Source organism: Drosophila yakuba, chromosome 4 (assembly GCF_016746365.2).
Source record: "Drosophila yakuba strain Tai18E2 chromosome 4, Prin_Dyak_Tai18E2_2.1, whole genome shotgun sequence".
Taxonomy (NCBI): domain Eukaryota; kingdom Metazoa; phylum Arthropoda; class Insecta; order Diptera; family Drosophilidae; genus Drosophila; species Drosophila yakuba.
Window position 1 is genome coordinate 199,851 of NC_052531.2, and position 24,517 is coordinate 224,367.

General features: G+C 33.7%; 2 protein-coding genes and 1 long non-coding RNA gene across 4 annotated transcripts; 1 reads left to right on the forward strand and 2 right to left on the reverse strand.

Annotated features, from left to right (window-relative positions):
- Positions 1 to 802: 802 nt before the first annotated feature.
- LOC6523705 (ATP-binding cassette sub-family D member) lies at positions 803 to 6,589 on the reverse strand. The gene is made up of 8 exons (XM_039377143.2): positions 5,967 to 6,589; positions 5,813 to 5,911; positions 5,617 to 5,756; positions 5,383 to 5,555; positions 3,055 to 3,917; positions 2,901 to 2,990; positions 1,132 to 1,257; positions 803 to 1,071 (listed from the first exon to the last, which is right to left on the reverse strand). Exons 1-8 carry the CDS (start codon positions 6,566 to 6,568, stop codon positions 972 to 974), a joined length of 2,193 nt encoding a protein of 730 aa, XP_039233077.1. The 5' UTR covers positions 6,569 to 6,589; the 3' UTR covers positions 803 to 971.
- LOC6523706 lies at positions 6,589 to 23,141 on the reverse strand. Its single transcript, XM_002099547.4, has 6 exons — positions 22,933 to 23,141; positions 20,800 to 20,979; positions 20,146 to 20,737; positions 18,119 to 18,339; positions 12,709 to 18,061; positions 6,589 to 6,637 (listed from the first exon to the last, which is right to left on the reverse strand). Exons 2-5 carry the CDS (start codon positions 20,858 to 20,860, stop codon positions 14,502 to 14,504), a joined length of 4,434 nt encoding a protein of 1,477 aa, XP_002099583.1. The 5' UTR covers positions 20,861 to 20,979; positions 22,933 to 23,141; the 3' UTR covers positions 6,589 to 6,637; positions 12,709 to 14,501.
- On the forward strand, positions 10,885 to 22,892 carry LOC120322156. 2 transcript variants are annotated; one of them, XR_005561957.1, is made up of 3 exons: positions 10,885 to 11,013; positions 11,079 to 11,174; positions 12,887 to 13,719. It is a non-coding gene; the product is annotated as an uncharacterized LOC120322156 (long non-coding RNA). The 2 variants fall into 2 exon arrangements; XR_005561956.1 differs by lacking the exon at positions 10,885 to 11,013 and adding an exon at positions 21,144 to 22,892 and having other exon boundaries at positions 11,034 to 11,174; positions 12,887 to 13,099.
- Positions 23,142 to 24,517: the final 1,376 nt, after the last annotated feature.

Here is a 24,517-nt window from a genome sequence, read left to right on the forward strand (position 1 = left end):
TCTGTCCGACTCTCATTCGCACTTTCGCTAGCTAAGTAACGGGTTTCGGATAGTCGAGGAACTCGACTGACAGAACACTCAACTTTCTAGCTTTTGTAGTTCCTGAGATCTCGACGTTCATACGGACGGACAGACGGACATGGCCAGATCGACTCGGCTATTGGTCCTGATCAAGAATATACATATATACTATATATGGTCGGAAACGAATCTAGTATAAAAAGGCATTTTCTTTTCATTTTGGCCAGACAAAAGTGCCCGTTTTACCAATCGAAATATTCGTACAATTTCGAAAACCGGAGCACCAATTAAATCGAAATCGTAAAATTCTTACGAATTCGATTACCGGAGCATGCCTGATTATTTTTTTGGGTGTGTTTTCAGATCTACACTATGCGGAACACTCCAACGATAAGTTTATGTAGCCAACGTTTATCTAAGTCGATAATCAAATTCACTTATGGGACCCACCATTTATGGACCGATGCATCCTAATAGTTCCTCATCTCGATAGATTTCAACTAAACTAAAATACGCAGCGACACAAACAAGATTTTTTAAATATACCTTTTACTTCAATTAACTGTAATTACAAAAAACGTTATGACGTTATAAAGTCGAGAATGGAAAAGGGGTGTGACACAATCCTGTTTTTTATCCATACGATTGATATTGATATTTTTTTATATAACCATGTTTTCTTATCAGCCACCCCTACTCTGTCCGGCTGTATTCAAACATATATACCCGTCGTTGTTCAATTGAAATAATTTTTAAAAGTACAAAATAAAAGGAGTTTAAATTATTATATGGACGTAAATGTAATTAGGATTTTGAAGGTCTGACGCTTATACATCGGAAGACTGTATTCCTTTACTGTTGTGCCTACGATCTTGATGAGTACGATTTTTGGAAACCGCTATGGTATATAAGCTCCGATTAGCCGAGACGAGTTAAGCATTTAGAAGGTACTACGATAGAAATTGATCCTTTTGTTCTTCATCTCCATCCATTTTTCTAAACTGCCAGTTTCCCAGGCCGTCAAACTCCAAAATATGGGTGTGATATTTCCTAAAATAGTACAAATTTGATTAAATTTAGGAAACTTTTTATAATATGGAGTCATCTTACCATAAAGTAGGCCTGTGGGTTATGGTTAACAAAGTAATTCCCATTCCTTTAGCAATTTCATAAATCGAGCTTTCAACATCTATAGATACCGCACTCGTGCATTCATCTAGAAGGGCATACCGCGGTCTAACGGGAAAAATTTTGTTTTAAATGGAGTTTTTTCCAACTTATAACCAAATGGTTGGTTAACCTTAAATTATTTTTTACTTTGGAAAGAACTGCCTAAGAAACATAGAAGCAGGAAACCTCAAAAGTTCAGATCTTATAAAGCTACGCATTTTACCATTTATTCATTATACCTGTTACTCGTAGAGTAAAAGGGCATACTAGATTCGTTGAAAAGTCGAACGAACGCGGTTTCGACCATATAAAGTCTATATATTCTTGATCAGAATCAATAGCTGAGTCAATTTGGCCATGTCTGTCCGTCCGTGTGTCCGCTTGTCTGTCCGTCCGTATGAACGTCGAGATCTTAGGAACTATAAAAGCTAGAAAGTTGAGATTCAGCAGGCACACTCCAATAACATAGACACAGCGAAAGTTAGTCGATTCATATCGATTTCCAAAAAAATACTCTTTGCCACGCCCACAGGTTTGAAAAATGTTTTGATATTTTTTCATTAGTCTTGTAACATTTTTTTTCGATTTGCAGAAAAAACTTTTCGTCACGCCCACTCTAACGCCCACAAACCGTCAAAAACTGTCAGTGTGGAAATTTCTCCTTCGCAATCCACTAGCTGAGTAATGGGTATTAGATAGTCGTGGAACTAGGGTATAGCGTTCTCTCTTGTTTTTTTTTTATTTTTCTTTCCGTCTATCGTAGAGTAAAAGGAAATACTTGCTGAGAGCGCTTCGTTTCCATGTTCGTCTGTCCATTAGTTTGTCTGTCTAAATATGATCTCAAAAGCTAAGGGCTAATGATACTTAGCAATTAAATCCTAATGAAAGATTTTTTAAAAAGCCCTCAAAAACGGATCTAATTTTTATTCTTTTATTACCCTTGCAAATAGATGATTTCAACTGTGAAAGAGACATTTGAACCCATATAATGTGTATATATACTTTTTAAATATCAACTGTGTCCGTATTTCCGTCCGCTGCTATGCAAACTACTGTCTTAGTTGAATTAAACTGGATGAAACCTTGCAATCTTCTTCCTATTGCCATTTTTTATATCATATTATATTTAATTTTTGTCAAACCTACCTTCGTTGTTTTAAATTAAGAAATGTTTTGATTCGTTAGAAGATGGTTTTTCGACAATATATAATTTTGGATTTAATTTAATAAGCATCGAACGACTATTTCACCTAAATAGCTGCTAAAAAAAACAGACTTTTAAATAAGGTTGAGCTATGCAGATAATGTTAGAAACGGGCAGCTGGTGTAACTAACAGAAAAACCTACAACGAAATATAATACAGAAAAACCTATAGCAAAATATACTACAACTTTGTTAAAAAATGTAATTTTCAACAGATATTATGATTGGTCTCATTGAAATGCAGTAGTAGTAGGAGCGCTTTGTGCGAATTATAGTGGGTGTGGCAATATTCTGAAACTTATGCTGCGTCTTAACTTTCTATATGCAATATTTTCTGGGATCCCTACTTTAATAAGGACAGACGGGTCAACGGACAGATGGCCATGTCTACTCGGCTACAATACTTAATAGGTCGAAAACGATTCCTCCAACCTGTTACATAAAATAACGATACCATATTACATAACCTGAAACGAATAAGTAAAGAAAATAAATTCATTCATACTTATGGTAAAACAAGCGAGCTATCGCCATACGTTGTTTTTCGCCACCGGATAATATATCCTTCCAATCACGAACAACGTCGAAGCTATCCCTGAAAATAAAGATGGAATTAAACGTTCCTTGCCCTTTTATATAATTAACTAAATATTATTTACCGTTGAGCAATGTGCTCCAGACTGACCATTTTCAAAATGGATCTTAGCTCGTTCTCAGTTATATGCTTGCGTTTCATATCTTCCCGCGTGTCAGGGTATATAATTTGATCGCATAGGCTCCCGATTGACATGTATGGACGTTGTGGAATGTAAAACATACATGGAACGTCTTTCACAGGCCTTGGTATATGCAATTCCCCTGCGTATATTGGCCAGAGTCCACTTAGTATTCTAAACAAGCTCGATTTTCCGCATCCATTCGGACCAGTTATTAACAAATGCACACCAGGTTCTATGCACAATGTAAGTTTTGGTACAACTATATCACAGTTGGGTGTCACCACTGGCACTGCACGAAGGCTTATTGACATATTTTCGGGATCATCTGAATAGATTATCCGACCCTTTGCTATTGGTTTGCCATTACGAAACTCAATAATACCGTTCGACAGATTTAATTCCATTACACTTGTCTTGCAATAAACTCCAACGGCAGTTTCCTCAAACACATCCATCATACCAGCCACCCTAAATGTGTAGCCAGCAAGCGACACGATTTCTTTGTAAGAGGACATTAATCGCTCAATAGCATCTGCTGCGGAAATTAGTAAATTTCTGGCAGTTGTTAAATATTGAGTGCGTTCGCTAACTCGCGATTCCGTAATGACCGTGTTGCGAACGGTTTCAAGTCCTACGTCACTTCCTGTCAAAATCGGAAGTGATACCATAATCATTCCAGTACCCGACCAAACATATTTCATAAAAAATTGTTCAAGCATTATAAACCAAAGTTTTTGGTTAAAAATTGTAGTCATTTGATTTACAAGGCGGTTGTATGCCTGCCGAAGCTGCTGCATCTCCACCTAAAATATACAAATGAAAAATTGATTAACATATGTATGTATATTTGTATATATACAAGTCTCTGCTTCAACAATATTCGGAAGAACCTTTTCAAGTGTTTTTCATATCCAAGTATGTATATCTACGCAAGCCTAGCTTTGAAGCCTTTTGTTTCAAAGCTAAAAGTTAATAGGCCTAGTGGCAACATCAAAACTTGTTAGAAATGTTATGAATGTTACTCTAAGTGTAAACAAGTACACTTTGTTCGTCGAAAAGTATGTAACAAGTATATACAAATTTCATTTGTTTTCTCTGAAAATGCGAGTATGGTATATATTTAATGTTTTAAAAACAAAAAATTAATAAATTAAAAAAAAAATTTTATTTTTTTTATTTTGTCAATTTTTTATCCAAAGGATCAGCTAGCTAAAATATGTGCACTTTTTGTTCAAAATAATCATTCAATTTTACTTCATTTAATCTTTATGAAAAAGAATTAATCATTATGCATTAATTTAAAATCATTTCAAAGTAAGGGAATGCCCGCCATACTGCGCTTGAAGCCGCGCGTTTTTTACGCTGAGTTGAAAGTATCTTTTGCCTTGGAAATTTACTAAAATGACCTTTCATTAAAAAGAAAATATTTTAGTGCGCCTATTATTTCTTTTCAAGTACATATATAAATTGGGAAATACTTATATCGAATTACTCGCGACTCTCTAACGTCTCGGTTAATGGGTTAGCCATATTTATTGAAGGACTCTAGTGATAGCAATCAAAAAAATATTTACTTTATAAGGACGTTAACGCTTCTATCTGTAGCTAAATCTAAAAATAGAATAAAAATAAATCCCCACGAAGTGCGGACATAAGCACCGAAGAATCATTGACGTCTTATATTTTTCACACGTCGCACGCTGAATACTCTAATGAAAACTGTTCTAATATAAAATCATATTTGAAAATTATTATGCATTATTAGGTACATAGATTGTGCTATTATTATTTCTATGTTGAATTTAAATAATTGTTATGTTAAGGCAATGCAAAACTAGAGTTTTTAAGTGGTGGCAATTTATAAAAAATAATATAGATTTAAAGTCTAAGATCTTCTAAAATGAAGGGCATATTTTGTCATTTTTACAATGCATGTGCATACGTGTGCACCAATACAGTGGTCAGCTGTCGCTGTATGTGTACAAGAGAGCTGCTGGCTCTAGAGCTCTCCGCTCACTGGCTTTCGAACAAAATTTCAAGAGAGCCTGGAGCCACTTGAAAAGCCACCACGAAAAAATCGCGTGCAAAAAAATCGTATGGCGTTACGCATCTTGTTATTCTAATGTCTTTGGTATAACTATATCATCTAACTGCCATAGTAATTATCGGACTATTATTTTATGTAGGAGGTCAGTTATGAACTTTTACATTTGCATGTACATAAACAATTTAATCTTTGTTCTAGGGTCTAGAGAAAGGTAAACTCACCTTATGACCTCCGTAAAAGGCAATTTCTTCCGCATTTGTTATTATGCGCGAATGTATGTGTCTTAGATACCCATATCTATTTGCCTCTTCCGATACCAGCTGTCCAAACTTCGGTGAAACTATTCTTAATATATGGGCTGTTAGGGCAATAACACCGATTGATAAAGCTGGTCCTGAATATTGGAAAAAAGTAGTCAGATATGCATATAACATAAACAAAATAAACAAATTAACCAGTTATTATGTTAGCTTTCATTTTTCTAGACGACCTCATTAGTGCCAAGCCAATTAGCATCAGATCGAAGCATGGTTTAGTCAGGCTACTATACAAATGAGCTATAGAACTTGCGAACACAGAAATATCTTCCGTAAGTCTATAAGAGAAATAACCTTATTAAATGTTTTATAGCTTTTGAAATTTTAAAATTACCTGTGATCCGCGTTTTCAATGCGTCCATCCAAATTTGATACTCTGTAGTAGTTTTGGTTTTTAAAATAGAGCCGATATGAGTGACGCACAAGCCGAGTTCTAAATTAAAAATCTAATCTTTACGTTATCTTAAGTAGTCAAATGTTGTATTTACCGGAACGCCAGAGACAGTTTACTTTCGAGAAACCGTATCATGGAATTAACAAACGTAGCAGGAATAGCAATTCCGAACCATTTGAGCAACACTAGGGCAAATTGCTTAATATCTTTTCGAACTATAAATTTAACAAGAGCACCCTCCAATGCGGCAACATAAATACTAAGAAACGTTCGAGAAATTAAGCAAAAAGTATGAATGCTTAGTAATCCTGTTTCATAGCAGATGGCCTGGGGAATCATTATTTTTGCCAACATTTTTAAATGTTTTAAAAACTCCTTATTTAGTCCAGGCTCAACAAAATTATTTGTAGTTTTTTTTTTAAGCTGCTGGGCAACCAATAACTTTTCGGCCTCTGCAAGCTGGAAATCCTCTTCAGCGCTATCTCTTTTCGTTGGTGAAAGTTTGCCATTAGTTTTTCCTTTTTGGGCCCCTACACTAGACGTAGTGTGCACGTTTTTAACGTAAGGAATGGTAACCTTAATGGTAAGTGCTAGTATAGCACTAGTTACAATAGCATAGCTAAAAACGTTTTTTGTAAACCCATTATGTTCAAATTTTTCTGCAATCCGGTCAACATATTTCGATAAAACACTCATTGTAGAAAGTTTTTTTTTTCTTTGACGTTTGGATATATCGTTGGTCAAAACAGTTTATGGAAAATTGGTCTGAAAAATAATAAAAAAATATATTAAATTAGACAAAGCTAAGAAAGAAAATAATCATATTTTAATAAAAAAAAATATGTTTTCGTAATACTGTAGAAAAATGTAACTGTTTTTTTTTTCAATTTTGATGTTTGGTATATCAAAAAATTGGCAATAAAATTATGAAGTACCAAAAATCAAATTATGGGGGAAACAGCTTTTGTTTTTTGCATAGATTTGAATATGCAACTTACTTATTACACAAACTAGCTCGTAAATATAAAAATGTAAGCTGTAATTTCTTTTGCTTAATTTAAATCAAAAAACAACACTTCAATATTATAGGAGGTAACAAAAATACGGTCCGTATTCGGCACGCTCTTATATTAAACTAGTTAATCAGGCTTTTAAATTCATATTCTTAATAGAAACACGTAGAAATTGATAAGTTTCCAAAACCTTTGATAAGAACCACTTGTTGCCATTCCGGATTTCTTAAAATACCCGTCATAGCATAATTAAAAAAATGTATTTTTTTTATATGTTAAAAATTTATTAATGTAAGCAATTTAATAAATATTCAAAAAATTCTTATGGGCGAATATTTTTTTATACATAGCTAGGCCAACTATTAAATAAAAACTAAACGACACATAATAGACCTTTTAATCTAAAATGGTTTAAACGGATTAGATAAGTATTAAAGTCATGCATATTGCACCTTGTACCGTCACAAGAAAATAAAAAAAATAAATTATTTGCGGCAATTATTGGCTAAGAAATGTTTTTAAATATAATGTAAAGTAAAAGTGTACAAAGAAATAAAAAATAAAACATAACAAAATATATAATATTTTATGTATTATAATATTATATATATCATAACATAATATAATATTATATATCATAATATAATGAATACTATAATATATATATAATATTATATATATATATATTTAAAATACAATATATATATATATATATAATATTATATATATATATTATACAACCTATTATATATTTCCGTAATGTTTCCATTATTTATATATTTATTTATCTAAGTTATCGATATTGTATATATTTTTCACTAAGTTATCGATCAATCCTATAGTATATTTAACAAATTCCGATTTTTATAAGTACTGTACACAAGCACTGAAAACGAAACAACGATTTTTAATTATTATATTTTTTTCATATTTGTCCGATCCGATTCGATATGAATCATTTACAACATACCAAATGTTACACTCTAAGAGACGCGTTTGAGAATTGGGAGCATACAGTTACATACATTTTAAGGAGTCTAATTAAGCCTACCAGAAAAGTACTAAGAATGTAATGTATTTATCAAAATCTGGCATTTAAGATCACGCAAAGGAATTCTTACGAGATGCCCGATGACAAGAAGATTACATTTGCCGGACGAAGTGTTTAATCCACACAAAAGTTGAAAGGTACCAAACAGACTTATTAAAGCCAGGAAGCAAATCAGTATCAGGAAGTGGAATTTTCAATTGTGCTTGGACAAATCCGGAAATGGTGGAAGATGAATTAGAAGTCAAACCAGAAAATTATATTTCGCGCAGTACAGATTACATTACAAGCAAAGAAAATAATTAAGAATTGGAAACAGTAATTTTACAATTCTCTATTTATAAATGTATATGGATTGCCGTAGAATTTTCCTTTCGAAGGTATAACAAGTATATAACAAATAAATTCTTATAGCACAATAAGAGGAAATGAAAATAATTAAAACTTTTTAAAAAGAAAAATATGTTAATAAATTTAATGAAATGTCTTTGAACAAATATTTTTCTAATAAGTCAAAACATGTAAAATAAAGCACCTATGATAACTTACTGATTAATTCAAACCAACACTGCTAAAATAAAACAACTAATGTACAAAGAATAATGATAAGTAAGCGGAAGAGGACTTTGAAACTACGTTATCGTTTTATTGACTGTAACTAAGAGCTGAGTCCATAACAATTAATATTTTCCAAACAATACCACCGTGGACGGCAGTCCACGTAGTGACGATGAGAACTGAGAGTATGGTGTGCAAAGAGCTCAGTTTATATATTCATCGCTTTGGAATAAAGGATTAGATCAGAAAAAAATGGTTTATTTCAAAATGACAGTTTTTGTTCCTTTCTTATTTTGTCGATATTTATAAAAAATTGATCTCAGCAAACTTACGTATGCTTTATTTGTACGTTTTAGTGATTTTTCAAAAATGGTCATATTGATTTGTTTTTCATTGGAGTCCTTGAGATATCAAACTCCACGGAATTCACACATATTAGTATAAACAATCTTGCTATTCCTCTATTATTTATTACATCCGTAAAATTTCATTAGTCGGATTACAAAATTGCAAAAGATTAACTAAAAAACTAAAATATTAACTAAATTAAATCCTTTAAAATTGTCAAGAAATATATTGGTATTTGTTAGTTTTCGAATAGTAAAACTCTCTACTACTGGAATATATAAAGAAAAAAAATTAATAAAGCATTTCGTCGATCTAGCCGTCGTTTCGTCGATCCGTCCGTATGAACGCTGTTAGTTGAGCTAGCTGACATAATTCAGGCATCAGACGTGTCTACTTTAACGCATATTTTAATAATTATATGCGCCACTTACATATGTATATAAATATATTGTTATACCCGTTACAGGTAGAGTAAAAGGGTATACTAGATTCCTTGAAATGTATGTAACAGGCAGAAAGAAGCGTTTCCGACCATATAAAGTATATACATATATTTTTGATCATGATCAATACCCGAGTCGATCTGGCCATGTCCGTCTGTCTGTCCGTCCGTCGAGATCTCAGGAACTATTAAAGCTGGAAAGTTGAGATTAAGCATACAGCTTATATTGCCACGCCCACTCTAACGCCCACAAACTCGGGGAACTCGACTCGCATTCTCTTTTCTTTTATCTTCTTTTTGTTGACCCGGCTATTTTATACTTACTTTTATACTTTTTTTTATACATTTCATCGAATCAAGTATACCCTTTTAATATACGAGTAACGGGTTTAATTATCGTTTTGATTTCTTTTTGTTTTCCAATTTTTTGAGATTGATCTTTGAGCTCTAATGGATGTTACAGAGCTGACATGTGAGAAATATACAATCGTTTTTATTTATTTCAGAATTTGTGCCAATATAAGCCCGAGTTCCTACTTCCGAAAGAAACAGGAGTACATATATACATATATGTACATCATATGTGTACATCATTTGAAGCTGAAAAATTATTCAGAATGAGGAGGAACGTTTAAGATTCATGCCCAATTGTAGCAATAAATTGATGAATAACAATTCGAAATTTCTGCGAATGAGGAACAGAAAATAAACGCATGTTGTATCAGTACAACCAACCACATCGAGCAGATGAAGTACCGAAAAATTAAGAGCCGTTTTACACAATCCTAATTAGTCGTTTCAGTGGTTCAAAGTACCATCTGAACAGCACGCAGGCCGATATAATGCACTGTCAATTAATGAATTTGCAGTTCTTTTGACTAGCCTATCTAACGGTCGAGATCTACAGAGATAACAAAGCGCATACGATTGAAGCAGTTATCGTTGTTAGGAGCAAAGGAATAATGGATATAATTTAAGATATTTAAATTTATTTGTTGCCAATTAATTTTTATAAAAAATACTGCAGCAGGTAGTGAAATTTAATTCTTTCCAAAATTTTTTATTTTATATGTACGTATGTATATGTGTACTTTATGCACAAGTATACAGAAAATTTGTACATATAAGTATAATGCAGAATTGGATTTCGTGAATCAATATTGTTTCCCTAAAGATCAATAAAAATATATACATACAGACATCTACTAGCACATTTTGTTGGACAAATTCCGTTGCAGTTCAGTTGCATATCTGCTTTAAGGCCATGCTGATTAACAATTCATACTAATACATAAACCCGTAAAGAATCTAATATTATGACCGAACTTTACAAGAGCTTAAAGCTTTTTGTTTTAAGTAGAAATATGTACATATCAATATGTACGTGCACACTAAGTATGTTTGCTGCTTTGAGCGTTTTGTACCATTTAAGATACATTAAACGGCAAGATAGGGTGGAAAACTAAATGAAACAGCCGTACTTCTTATTATAAGTACATACAAACATATGTACGTCTTGACATTAATTGTCCAAATGATTGTCCACAACATTTTAACACGTTTAAACGATAGTTAAATAATTGGTATATTAAACGTAATTGATCGACAAGTCATAAGTTGCGAAATGCAAGTTTCGTAGTTTCAGATTATGCATATATAAAAGAAGCTTATTAAGTGTATATATTTCGATGTGTGAAGATAGCGTCGCATGCTGAGGAACTATTATGGAACGGTAAAATTTCAAATACGGGGCTGTTTTTAATTACTTTTAAAAAATTAAAATTAATATTTTAAAAGGAAACAAGAAAGAACCCTATAGTCTGGTCCCCCGCCTATCAGATACGAAGTGCAAACGAGAAAATTCAACATTTTCAGGCAAATAATTAGATATTGGTAAAATAAAAATAACATATAAAATTAAATATATATATTAAACAAATATTCTAAAGTGTGTGGGCGTGACAGTTTAGATTCGTTGAAATGTATGTAACAGGCAGAAGGAAGCGTTTCCGACCATATAAAGTATATATATTCTTGGTCAGCATCAATAGACGAGTCGATATGACCATGTCTGTCTGTCCGTCCGTATGAACGTAGAGATCTCAGGAACTACTAAAGCTAGTAGCTTGAGATTAAGCATACAGACTCCATAGACATAGACGCAGAGCATGTTTGTTGACTCATGTTGCCACGCTCACTCTATCACCCTCAAACCGCCCAAAATGCCACGTCCACACTTTTGCAAAATGTTATAATATTTTTTCATTGTTGTCTTAGTCTTTCTATCGATTGGCCAAAACACTTTTTGCCACGCCCACTCTAACGTCCACAAGCCGCCCAAAGCTCCCACGCCCACACTTTTAAAAAATGTTCTGATATTTTTTCACTTTTGTATTAGTCTTGTAAATTTCTATTGATGTGCCAAAAAGCTTTTTGCCACGCCCAATTTAACGCCCACAAACTGTCAAAAACTGTCAGTGTTGAAGTCTCTCCTTCGCACTTTCAATAGCTGAGTAACGGGTATCAGATAGTCGGGAAACTCGACTATAGCGTTCTCTCTTGTTTTTTATTTTTTTTTTAATTAAAACGAATATTTAAGTGCATATAATGGATTATAAACAGAATTTCCTGTGAATTATATTTAATCTGTGTCACTATTCGAATCATCGTTATTGCTATTGGCGGTTTCATCCGCTTTTGGGTTGACGGTGTACTTATTATTGGCAGCAACTTGGCGCAATAGCTCAGGTTTTGATTGCAGAAACTTTGGAATTCGATGCACGACAAAGTGAAATTCCATTTCACCATGACAATTGCTTTCAAAGTGTGCACTGAGGATCTTTCGGCTGTGCAAGGGTTGGTCATTTTAAAAAAAAACTCATGAATTCCATTTTAGCGAATTCCTTGAATTCTCAATGCTCCTCAGACAAATGTTTGTTTTAAATATTTGGAGTCGACACTTTGTCAGCATTCCATTGATTTATTTTGTCCGTGCAATAGTGAAATAGTTTTTCACATACGAGTATTGAAGGCGGACTTTCGAATTTTTTTTTCGGGCGACATCTATATGGACAAAAGTCGCCTTCTTACGTGCATAAATCCATCTGCATTGCACATTCTATTAATCCTTGTGATTTTCACTAGGGCAGTAGGAACGTATCGGCCCACGTTTTCAAACAAAAGAATTAATTTAAGAAGTTAGTTTCGAGCATCTCGTTATGACACAGAAAGCGAGCGAGAGTAAATATAAATTCATTTTCAAATGAATAATTGCATTCTGAAGCTGATGAACATTTATGAATGTATTGAGAGAAATAGACAACTAATTAAATAAATAACGACTGACATGATCAAATTTACTTGCCTAGTTATTTCAATCAAGAATATACATATGTATGTATATACTTTCGAGGTTAGAAAAGCTTACCTCTACCATTTATATACTCTTTAACATTTTTAGTATGCCCATTTACTCTTTGATTGACGGTATAAATACTCAGGATCACACACCTTAAATATACAAAAGATTTAATATCAACCAACCATAGTGTTTTTTTTTATAAATGCACCATGATAATTTACTCTTTTGTTTCTTCTATTCACAGTAATGAAAAACAATTAAGCTAATTATTCTCACTATCTCAATCTCTCTGAATGTTTTGATATATGAGCTATATATATGTATGCCTAGCTATGAATATTTGATAACGTTTTTTTTGCTTAAGCTGAAATGAAATTATACAAAAATTACACGATCATCCGATTAGGTTTATTCCAACTCACTTTCCTGCATAATACTGGTCAAAATATCCATAAAGGTAAGTTAACCTAAAATAATAATAAACAATTAAATAATTACTTATGTACTTATAATTCCATACTTTTCTACTAAATGATAATGCAAGTTATGTAAATGCTGTATTTAATATTTATTTTTGCTTGGCTAGCTTATTTAAGGTAATTACATTCAAGAACATGCATACATGTTGCGTCTTTTTTAATGTGTACAAAGTTTATGTATAATTATAATTCGGAAATATTGTTCGTAAATACTTATCATTTTATTAATATTAAGAAAAATTAATATTACATATAGATATAAAAATATTTACAGTTTATCTTTAATATTAATATTTTATGTATGGCTTCCTAACATGACAGTTTGACGGTGCTGCAGTAAATAGTAAAATTATAATCTTACAATTGTATGATTAATTATAATTATTTTTATGAATCCATTTATTTTGGAAGATTTTAACAATAGAAAATGCAATAGCCTTAACTAATCAGTACTATGTAATTAACGTTTAATTGTAACAGGCTTCTTACTTATGTCAAACGAATATATATATATATATATATATATATATATATATGTATATTCTTAAGCAAATCTTTTAATTTTGGAAAGCCAATAAATATGAATTTACTACTGTAAGGCTTAAAAACTTAGATTGCAATATTATATATGTCCACCTTTTAAAAATTCTTAGTTCATATGAAAACAAATAATCCTTTTATGATCTTGAATTTTAGTGTTACGTGACAAAATTGGATTTTTTCCCGTTTTTGTTATTATCCCATACATATGCGCACAGAATTATTTATTTTCATTGTACAAAAAGGCTTCGCGAAAATACATCTAAGATTTAAATTTTCATTTTATTTTTCTTTATTAATCGCAACGAATACTTTAAATATAAATGAAAATAATCAGTATGTGAAATTATTATTATTATTTGTTTACACGGAGAAATGCTGTGACATATTTATTAAGTATTTTTAATTATTATATACATATTTACTAGGTAAATAATAAATGGTTGCGGACGAAATATACATTTATGAAAGATAATTGATTTACGATATGGATTTTGAATAAAAAACATAAATATAATGGGAAAACCATAAGCTTTTTAGTGTGTAGGCTGTTAAGCATTTAACTTTTTAAAAATAAATGTTAAATTAAATTTTAAAGTAAGCATTAAATAATTATTTACCGAATGATAGGTTGGTATATTGAAAATTCGCATATATATAGAATAAATTTTGTTTTGTTATATATATATATCACAAGTTTGAAGATAGTTGAAAGTGTCTATTTTACTACTTATTGGCATAAAACGACAATCAAAACCGCGCTTGATTGATAGTGAGTTATAAAAACAAGATAGTTATTGTTATGACATGCAAAGCTATGTATCTGGGAAGTAAAGAATCTTAGCAATCGATGCCATTTACAGTCGCACTGCAACTTTTAAGACGAAGAGATGAAAGAGCAGTCCTTTCGGTACCTATATTGCTTCCGTCTTGAACAGTATTTTGATCGTCAATAGGCCTAAATCGTACAAAGCCTTGGTCTGCTACAAGCATGCTATCGGAAGCACTGGATGTCGTGCATGAATTTGAAGATGCAGACGCCACCGAAGCTGATGAAGTCGTGCATAACTCTAAACGTTGATTTTCATTATTTGGAATATGGAATTGTGCGTGAGAACTTGAATTTTTAGTTGCTGCTGCACCGACAAGTGATGATGTTTTTCCATTGATAGATATAGAATTAGATGCCGTATCTTCAGCAGGAATAATAGAACCGTGATCGTTGTTTATCAAGTTTGTACACTCTACATTATTTCCCGATGTAATGTCGTCTTCTTCATCGTCTTCCTCCTCGGAATTGTGATCATAAGGTAGCTTTTGTAGATGGTTCTCCCTTATGGGCTTACTTTTAAACAGTTCAGTTCCAGTTTCCAATGACCTTAAGTTCGAATTACGTGCACTTGTTCTATGGTAGTACCGTAGTCTATCTTTATCTGGTATTCCTAACGTCTGCGCTCCATTGGCGACTATTCGTGGCGTTTCAGCAGAAGCCATTGGTGACTCTAGGGTTCGACCTAAAGCACCACCATTGGCTATACTACTTAGAGTACCACTTTTGCAAACGCCGTTGAAATATCCGCGTTCAAATGAATTAAAACTTGCATATCGTCCTCCACCTCCCCCATTTGATGAAGAGCACGAATTAGCTGAATTGGAACTTCGGCGCTCATGAGTCTTGCTTTCAAAGAAATGCCGTTCAAGTGCACCGTTAATCTTTTTTTCGCGTCCATTTGAATTTTTTTGTCGGTCTTGAATACACTCACTATTTGACTGAACACTGTGAACTGATTTTTCCTTAAACACCGGTCGCTCAAAGATGTTAAATTCATATCGCTTGTTTTCCTGCTCTAGTGGTTCAGAATAACAATTGTTTTGCAACAATTCGGATTGCTGCTGCGAAGTCCCAGAACTTGAGTTAGAACAAACTCCATTTTGTTCGTAAATATCTCTTCGATTTTGTTCAGTTGTTGCAATGGCGGTACTGTGCAAACTGAAATTTGGATTTTCGTAATGATCAGGAACAGCATCTGTCATATAGTCTGTACTCATATACGTCGGGTGCTCTTGGAAACGCATTTGATGCAATTGATGTTGTTGGTTGTAGTTTTGGGAAGCTTGACCATTTAAAGTACTTCCAATTGACCCCGTATCATATGGCCTTTGGTACATAGGCTCCTGTAGCTGATATTCACAGGGACGACCGTTTGAAGTTGCAGCTGTTGTTGGTCCCATAGAATTCAGAGCGTAACTGTCATCATAAATAAGTTTTCCTGTCCGCATTGTGTATGTATGAAGATTTGTATTTGCATTGCAAATAGCTGGGTAGTCAGTTTCAAAATGCTCCTGACTTGAGCTTGATGTACACGGAAGAAAAAAATTTGTCACATTTGAGTTGTGTGTGCCTGTGCCGTTTCCAACATGTTTTTCTCTAATGGCATTGTTAGGTGTACCACCATCTTGGCCATAAGCACTCACGCCAGAACCAATCATTCGAACATCGCCAGCAACAGCGCTCAAAGAATCGTGGCCGACACTTGTCTTTAGTCCAACTACCCAGGATATTAACGTAATTATAGCTATCTCTATGAGACGCAGAGAGAACTGATATCCCCATTGCAGCCAGTCAACATCGACAATACTGGTTTGACGAGATGAAATATATATAGCTCCGAATATCTGAAGGGCTGCCAGTAGTACAAACAAAAGAGCTGTGGCAATCGTAATGTGGATAGCGTAAGACAAATTTTGATAACCATGTATATAGTTCTGAGATTTGCTGCGTAGAATGCGTTTCAAAATGCGGTATAAGTAAAGATATAGTAGCCCCAGGCTAAGGCATATAAAAATGTAAATTATCTGACATATTAAAGTCAATACCCGGGGCGGTGGTGGCGAAATTGCCGATGGAGGCATTGTACCAGTAGATTGGCCTTGTTGGTTATAAAGTTGCTGCCGACGAAAGTACTGTTGTTGCTGCTGTTGTTGAAAATATAAGTGATGATTTTTTAAGGTATAGGATTCAACGTAATGTAATGTAATGCAAAGTACAACGTGAACTCCGCCGCCCACAACAACTGTCAGTGGTCTTATCAAAGCAGAGTATCTATTATTTTTGTGGTTTAGGGCCTTAAGGAAAAGGAACAATATAAGAACAGAGAAAGCAACTGTTAAAAATGTGGAGGGTAGATTAAGCAAGAGCTCTGAAGTAAATAAATTAAAGCTCCCATGAACATTGTATGCATCAAAACAAAGGAAAGATATTCTCAATATGCATATCATTATCAGTATCAGATTAACGCACACAAAATATGCCTGTGCGAACAAATGAGTAAGCTTGTTATAAGTTAGCAGTTTGTAAAGCGAATATACAGATAAAATAGTAAAGAGTACAACTGACAGATAGATGTGAATATTCCAGGCCCATGTCCAAGTTGTGTGTACTGCAGCAGCTGCAGCTGCCCCAACAGAATTGTGGTCAGCTGTGCTCGTACCAAGCTCCCGTAAACCATTAGTTGTCTTTCCTGTATGTCCGGGCTGACCCGCATTTGTGGTGGCGTATGAAAATGAAGTGGCCGATACATCTCCTATAGCAGCAGCTGCTGATGGCGTTGTCCCTGCAGTCTGATTAGTATTCTCATAATACTCCAACTGACCAGGCTGGTACTTGCTATGATTAATATTAGGACTAACCACGGAAGGTACATCAGGATCTATATTTTCCCCGTTTGTTGTAGACTTTTCGATCAGAACAATTGGGGAAGAGGGAGGGTGCCGCATTGTAATGATGGGTCGCTGAGTTACCTGCTTCAACAAAACCTCTGGTATGTCGCCATTCATTCCGTTTGATCCCAGAATACGTCTAATGTTAGGTAAAACTTCCTGTCTTTTATTTGGACCAATGGCATCCGGTTCATAGGACTCCTGTCCTTTTGCGCTACTTGCCTTTTCGTTTAAAAATTCTTCTCCACTAGTTCGTGCTGGTGTATTTAAAGCTTTTAAGCTTTTTCGTTCTGTTATGGATGTGTCCGACACTATTCCATGGGGGAAATTTGTTTCGAGCCGTGGTTTTGCATCCATGCCAAGCGGGGCGTAATTTAAGTCCGTCATTTTATTGACAACGGCATCGTTACTATTGCTTCCTAGGTCTGGTGGTCGAATTGGTATTCGGTCCTGGCTGGGCATCAAACTAGGCGGTGGGATAGGACGCCTATTCACGGCAAGTAGACCCTCGTTATTGGTACCACGTAAAGTTGGTTTGTCCGCAAATGGGTTTTGATATTCTGGTGGAAGAGGAGGTGTAAAAAAGGCCCGAGAAGGCGGAGAATACGATGGAATATCACCAGGATACATTGGTATTGTTGGTGGTTGGGCTCCATTTATTTTTTTTAAAAGGTTGGGAACTACAAAGACATCACATTAAAGAATAAAATAATTAGAAATAATCCGATCGTACTTACTCAATGGTATTGGCGTGGAAGTATGCTGTACGACGTTCCTGTGACGATCCCTATCATGTGAATGGTGGCGGTTTGGATTTGGGTATGTCGGATTGTTATTACTTTTTAGTATGTCAGCGTTGGGCGCGGATGTTGGCAACGCATGGTCCCTTTCCAAGTCTAGTTCATAATTTTTCGGACGACCACCGACACCATGTTGTTGATGATGTGACGAGTGATATCTAAAAATAAATACAGAAAATAATTTTAAGTATTTTTTATATAGTTGTTTCTAAATTTGCAAAGGACATGGCTAGATAGATAGAATTGTAGGGTCGGAAATGCTTTCATCTACCTGTTACATACTTTTCAATTTAGTAATAGGTACACATATTTAAGATCTTTTTTGGTGCTAAAAGGTTAGTATCAATCGTTTTAAGAGCGGCAGAGAGTCTGAATATAATATAGTAGGCTCTTACTCTAAAGCATTGCAAATTTGCCAAAATATACATATGTATGTAGCATTTTATTAGAAAATAATATTTAGTTAAATGATTTATTGTTAATTTAATTTATTATTTTGTTACTCAGCTGGGAGTGCAAACAAGAATTTTCAACGTTGTTTTTGTTTATCGCTATGACAAAGAAAACAAACAACAATTTTAAAAGTGAGAGGGTGACAGTTTTGGGTGGTTTGTGGGCGTTATATGGGAAAAACTGTTTTGGCATATCGAAAAAATTGGCAATACTAATAATAAACAGAGAGAACGCTATAGTCGAGTTCCCCGACTATCTGATACCCATTACTCATCGAAAGAAATTTACAGGACTAACATATATGTATGTTTGATATGTAAATATGAAACATTTTTTCAAAAGTGACAATCGACGTTATCAATCGACACGGTAACGAAAGACTTAGACTAAAACTCTTAGAATGATTTGGTTTCTAGAAAATAATAACTTTAAATTACTTTATTTTTTTGTTGTAAAATCATTGAACAACATTTCGCAAACTTCTTTTAGTCGTTGTGTCGATCTTTCGACGCAATGAAAAAACTTGTCTGCAATTACCAAGGGTAATTGTGAAGGGTTTCCGACCATATAAAATATATATATTCTTGATCAGGACCAATAGCCGAGTCGATATGACCATGTCCGTCTGTCCGTCTGTCTTTCCGTCCGTATGAACGCTGTGATCTCATGAACTACAAAAGCTAGAAAGTTGAGATTAAGCATACAGACTCCAGAGACATAGACGCAGCGGAAGTTTGTCGATTCATGTTGCCACGCCCACTCTAACGCCCACAAACCGCCCAAAACTGCCACGCCCACACTTTTGAAAAATGTTTTGATATTTTTTCATTTTTGTATTGGTCTTGTAAATTTCTATCGATTTGTCAAAAAACTTTTTGCCACGCCCACTTAACGCCCACAAACCGCCCAAAACTGCTACGCCCACACTTTTGAAAAATGTTTTGATATGTTTTCATTTTTTTATTAGTCTTGTAAAATTCTATCGATTTGCCAAAAAACTTTCTGCCACGCCCACTATAACCCCTACAAACCGCCAAAAACTGTGTTTAAGACTCTCCTTCTCCCTTCCACTAGCTGAGTAACGGGTATCAGATAGTCGGGGAACTCGACTATAGCGTTCTCTCTTGTTTTTCATATATTTTTTTTATTCCTATGGCAGCTATAACAGGGTATAACAAATTTCCATAGATTTAAGCATGCCAGTTTTGGACTGATTGCGGGGCCAAGTAATTTTTGGCATATCAATCAATATCAATACACTTCTTAACGATGTAAAAAACAAATAAACAGAACAAGTAAATACTTTAGCAACTTGTTTCTGACCGCGTTAGGGATTTTTTCGTTTGATGCAGTATCGCCTTTAACTTCACGAGAACCAAATTAACAACAATATCCATTCTATACATAGAGACATTTTTAGGCGTTTAAAATTCTACCCATTTTACGTTATCAATCGGAGCGAGACAATAATCACCAAGTGATAGGGTTTACCAAACGTTTCAACGACTTACCTCTGTGTTGTTAAAAACGGTGTGGCTACAGTAGTTAGACCTAATGAATAACTTGTGTCTGGTATGCTTCGCTTTGTGGTTGAGGTTGTACCATATGCTACTTTTATGAGAACAGCTGCGACACTACGCTCAATATTATTTAATTTTTCCAAATAATCCTTTTGCACTATAGATGAGGTCCCGGAAATCATGTTGATTCCAGTGCTGTTGCCGAAGTTGTGATTTCCATTAGACCTTTCTTGTGAAATGGTTCTGTTGCCCGTTGAACTTCCGTCCTCCAAAAATATTGACTTCGTCAAGGTAATATGGTGAATGGCAATTAAAAGTATAAATAAAAAATTGACATAACGTTGACGTAAACGCATTTTAGGGGACAATATCGAGATAAATATGGAGCCCAAATATCTAGCCTTTAACCGCGTGATGTTGGAATTACATTTAGTAAACGCTTTATGAGCACAAATCAGTATAGCAGCTGGCGCAATTACATCGTTTTTTAATACTGATATAGCGCTTGTATTGGTGGTTGAGATTTTAATACGATTTTCCTTTAAGTTTCTATTAATTTCCTTGTTATAATCATGTTTGTTGCCTTAAAAAAAGGTAAAAATCTTTTTAAGGTTATGGGCACAGTTATATATGCGTATCCCTTACCCGATGCGGATAAACTCTTCTTTTTCACATTTATTCGAAAGCTATGGTACGTTTCAGGCATGATATCGTATTTTATATTGTGAATCGGTGACTGTATCGGTGGCTAAGCTAATTAGGCCTTTAGCTCGATAGTGGATGCCGTTTGTTACACCCAGTAAAACCGTTGCAGTTTGTGATAACCTAATTAAAGATAAATAAGTATTAGGTAAACAGTATTTATATATTTATGTTGTTTATTACAATTGTTGGTTAAAAAAACCTATTTTGCAGTGACTAATATTTTTAAATTTATATTAAGGAGTTAGTATTAAATCGTTTCTTAAAACACTGGAATCTGTTTTTAGGTATAGTTCCCGAGATCTTCCGTTCATAAGCACGGAATGACAGACGGACGTGGCCAGATCGACTCTGCAAGTAGTCCTGATGAAGAATACATATACAACATATACAACTTTAATAAAGTTGCTTGAGAACAAGGGCTGTTTCTGCAGTTCGACAATCATCACTGCTCAAAAATTTTACAAAGACGGCTTCTACGCCAGCAGAACCAGCTGCTTCGCTAATGTTCTTTACAAACTGGCTCTCGTGCACGATTTCTCCTTAAAATTTAAAGTAATAAAAAGGTGATGATTGTTAGCTTAAACGACGTAAGAAAAATAAGTAATTTCAACAAAATTAAGTATTATTCCAGCCGAAAGGCATAAAAACCTTCGCTCACTGTCGATTATCAAAAATCAGATGCCCGTTTCTCAGCTAGTGTACATAAGTCCTTACGAGAAAGTTCAACATTCTTTTTAGTATATCGATAGGAATTTAAATCAAATTTATTTAGTTCAGGTATTGTCTCAGGCTATGTCTCTGGAATCTGCATGCCAAACCTTAACTTAACATACTAGTTTTTACAGTTCCTGAAATCTCTACTTTCTAACGGACGGATAGACAGAAGGACATTGCCAGATCGACATAATATATTTATACTTATATGATCAGAAACGCTTCCTTCTACCTGTTGCGTACTATTCGACATATAATAATATATTTAATACCCTTTTACTCTACGTGTAACGGGTGTAAATATGGTTTTATTTTATTGTAAATCCTAAAAACCTGCTTTAAGTAATGATTTGCATAGTCGGTAATGACCATAACTCGTGTTAGTTAAATACAAAGAAAGGAAACAGTAAGAAAAATAATGGATATCTGGATAAGCAGAGCCTTTTTCTGAGATGCCCATGTCCTATCTTGCGGGTTCACTTGCGACAAGATTTTTGTAAGAAGCAGGCGCGAACCTTAGCGTTGGTATTTAAGAAAATGATAAGAATTTTTGAATTTAATTTATTTATTTAAATAAAGTGTTGTGATCTGAAAAGCGTTGAGTTTGTGGAAATACCCCAATCATAGATATCCATAAAGGTACAGGATTATTGATAGCAATTCGATCAAGACTACAAAATATTTACTACAAAAATATTTAACATTATTTTAATATATTAAAAATCTTTTACAAATAAATATGACAATTTTATTATTTACTCATTTATAATATAATCAAAAGAGGGCACATTCCTTTTTTCTTCATTTCTAGCCATCTTAAAAAATAATTAAATATATAAAATAATAAAACAAAGGTAATTTAGTTTAAGATTAACATAAAAACTTCTATAAGCACCGTTTATTTATTTACGGTACGAATTATTTTGGGTATATAATCATATGTTCTTCCATTCTGCTTCTAGAAACGTTCATTTATAGTTTTTATAAACAGATACTAGGCAGATGTGCATCTAATACATTGGATGGAAAAAAATCGAGAATGCCCCAGAAATCCATGATTTAAGTCGAAACTGTCTAATCAATGTATATCAATATAAGTTAGAAAACAAACTGTATCCAATTCACATTAGTAAAAATTACAAATAATCATCGCTATATTCTGTTCCATCTGAATTTATATACCTTTAATTTAACTCAGTCCTAATATGTGTACACATATACACACACGATGTAATATAAAGTTAAATACGTATAAATATACTGTTATTTATAATACCATAATTCACAATAAAATGTATTTATGAACTAGCCCAATACAACATATTCGCTTTTTCATTAAAGATTAAATAGAATACGTACATGTATTTAGATGTGTACACATTAGTAATATATGTTTATATACTTTGGGTATACATTTGGATTTAATATATGTTTAAATAGGCCATAGGTAATAAAACCACTCCTAAAAAATGTCCACTATAAACTCATTTTGTGAAATCATTGATAGAAACAATTCAGTTTATTATGACGTCTCGACTTTTCACTATATGAAACACACAACTACAAAATGGTGGATATTAATTCGATCAATAATCGGTAACAACGATATATATGCTTATATCTTGTCCCGAAGTCGATGTAATTGATTATTTCTCTTACACGGTATACGCACTAATACGCTTTAGTTAAAGATTCCGATAGTATCGCAGTAACAACGTAGGAAAATATTTGTGACTTTATTAGCGTATAATTCCATGGAATAAAGGTGTTTTACCCATGGAATAATCAGCATGGCCAAATTTAATTAAATGATTTCATATTAAAATATTTAAATCCTATAGTTTCTTTAAACTCCCTGTAAAGAGATTACAGTGGAATTAAGTAACCAGATAAGGTGTGTCAAGCACAATTGAATAGCATGTAATAAATAGAGTATAATATAATATAAAAGCTAAATCTATATGACAGATAACACTATTAGTGACAGTTTCTTGATTCAGGCTTATTTAGACAGAATTTGCAAATGGATCACTAAAATGAAACCTCCTTTAAATATAAAAATGCAATAAATGCTCGGCGACAATTGCTTTTCCTTACTCCACAAATAATGAAGCGTTGTCCTCGTTAGATCAGATTTTGTACCTGGGAGTTTATTTTGATAGAAAATTCCAGTTTTCTGCGCACATGAATTATATTCTTCCGTAGGCTTATGAAATACTTGGCTTTGCTAGGCTAAATACCAAGTATTTCCCTGCATATATCTGATCCCCGTCTATCATATCTCAGCCACTGTTATCTCGTCCATACCTGCTCTATGCGTTCGTCCGCGCATAATATAAATATTGTACTAAGAACTCTTCGCACCTTGGTCACATTTCATCATTTATTCGCGAAATGAACCCATCTTAAGGGCCTTGCGCTTATTTAACTCTTTTCCTGCAGACATTCGCTTTAGTTTGGGAATTGATAGGATTAAGTTCAAAAAAGATCTTGTAAATAATTTTGTATGTAGGACACAAGCGTGTTATATTTTTAATTAGCCAGATAAGGATCAATCTGTCTATTGGTGTAAGTAAATTAGTTAATAAATAAATTAAGGTAGAAAGACAAAAAATCTGTACACATAACGTTGTAATATATTGATATTTTTGTTCTTGTGTATACCAGTCTGAAGTGGAATTATTTCGGAACAAGTTTTGAATGTAAGGTTTTTCACAAGTAGGAAAGTTGTTATCAAATTGCCGGACGTGAGCTTATCTTTTATACTTACTGTGCAGCGCATTTGTAAACACTTCGTGGCAGGCTTTTTCTCCCTTAAAAGCTTCTGGATGCGTTCCCTAAAAAGGTTTCTGCATGCTTTCCGAAACAAGTACTCCAGAATATTAATATAACGATACTTTCGTAAACGAAATATTTCTATTGAGTGTATTTCAAGTTAATAAAT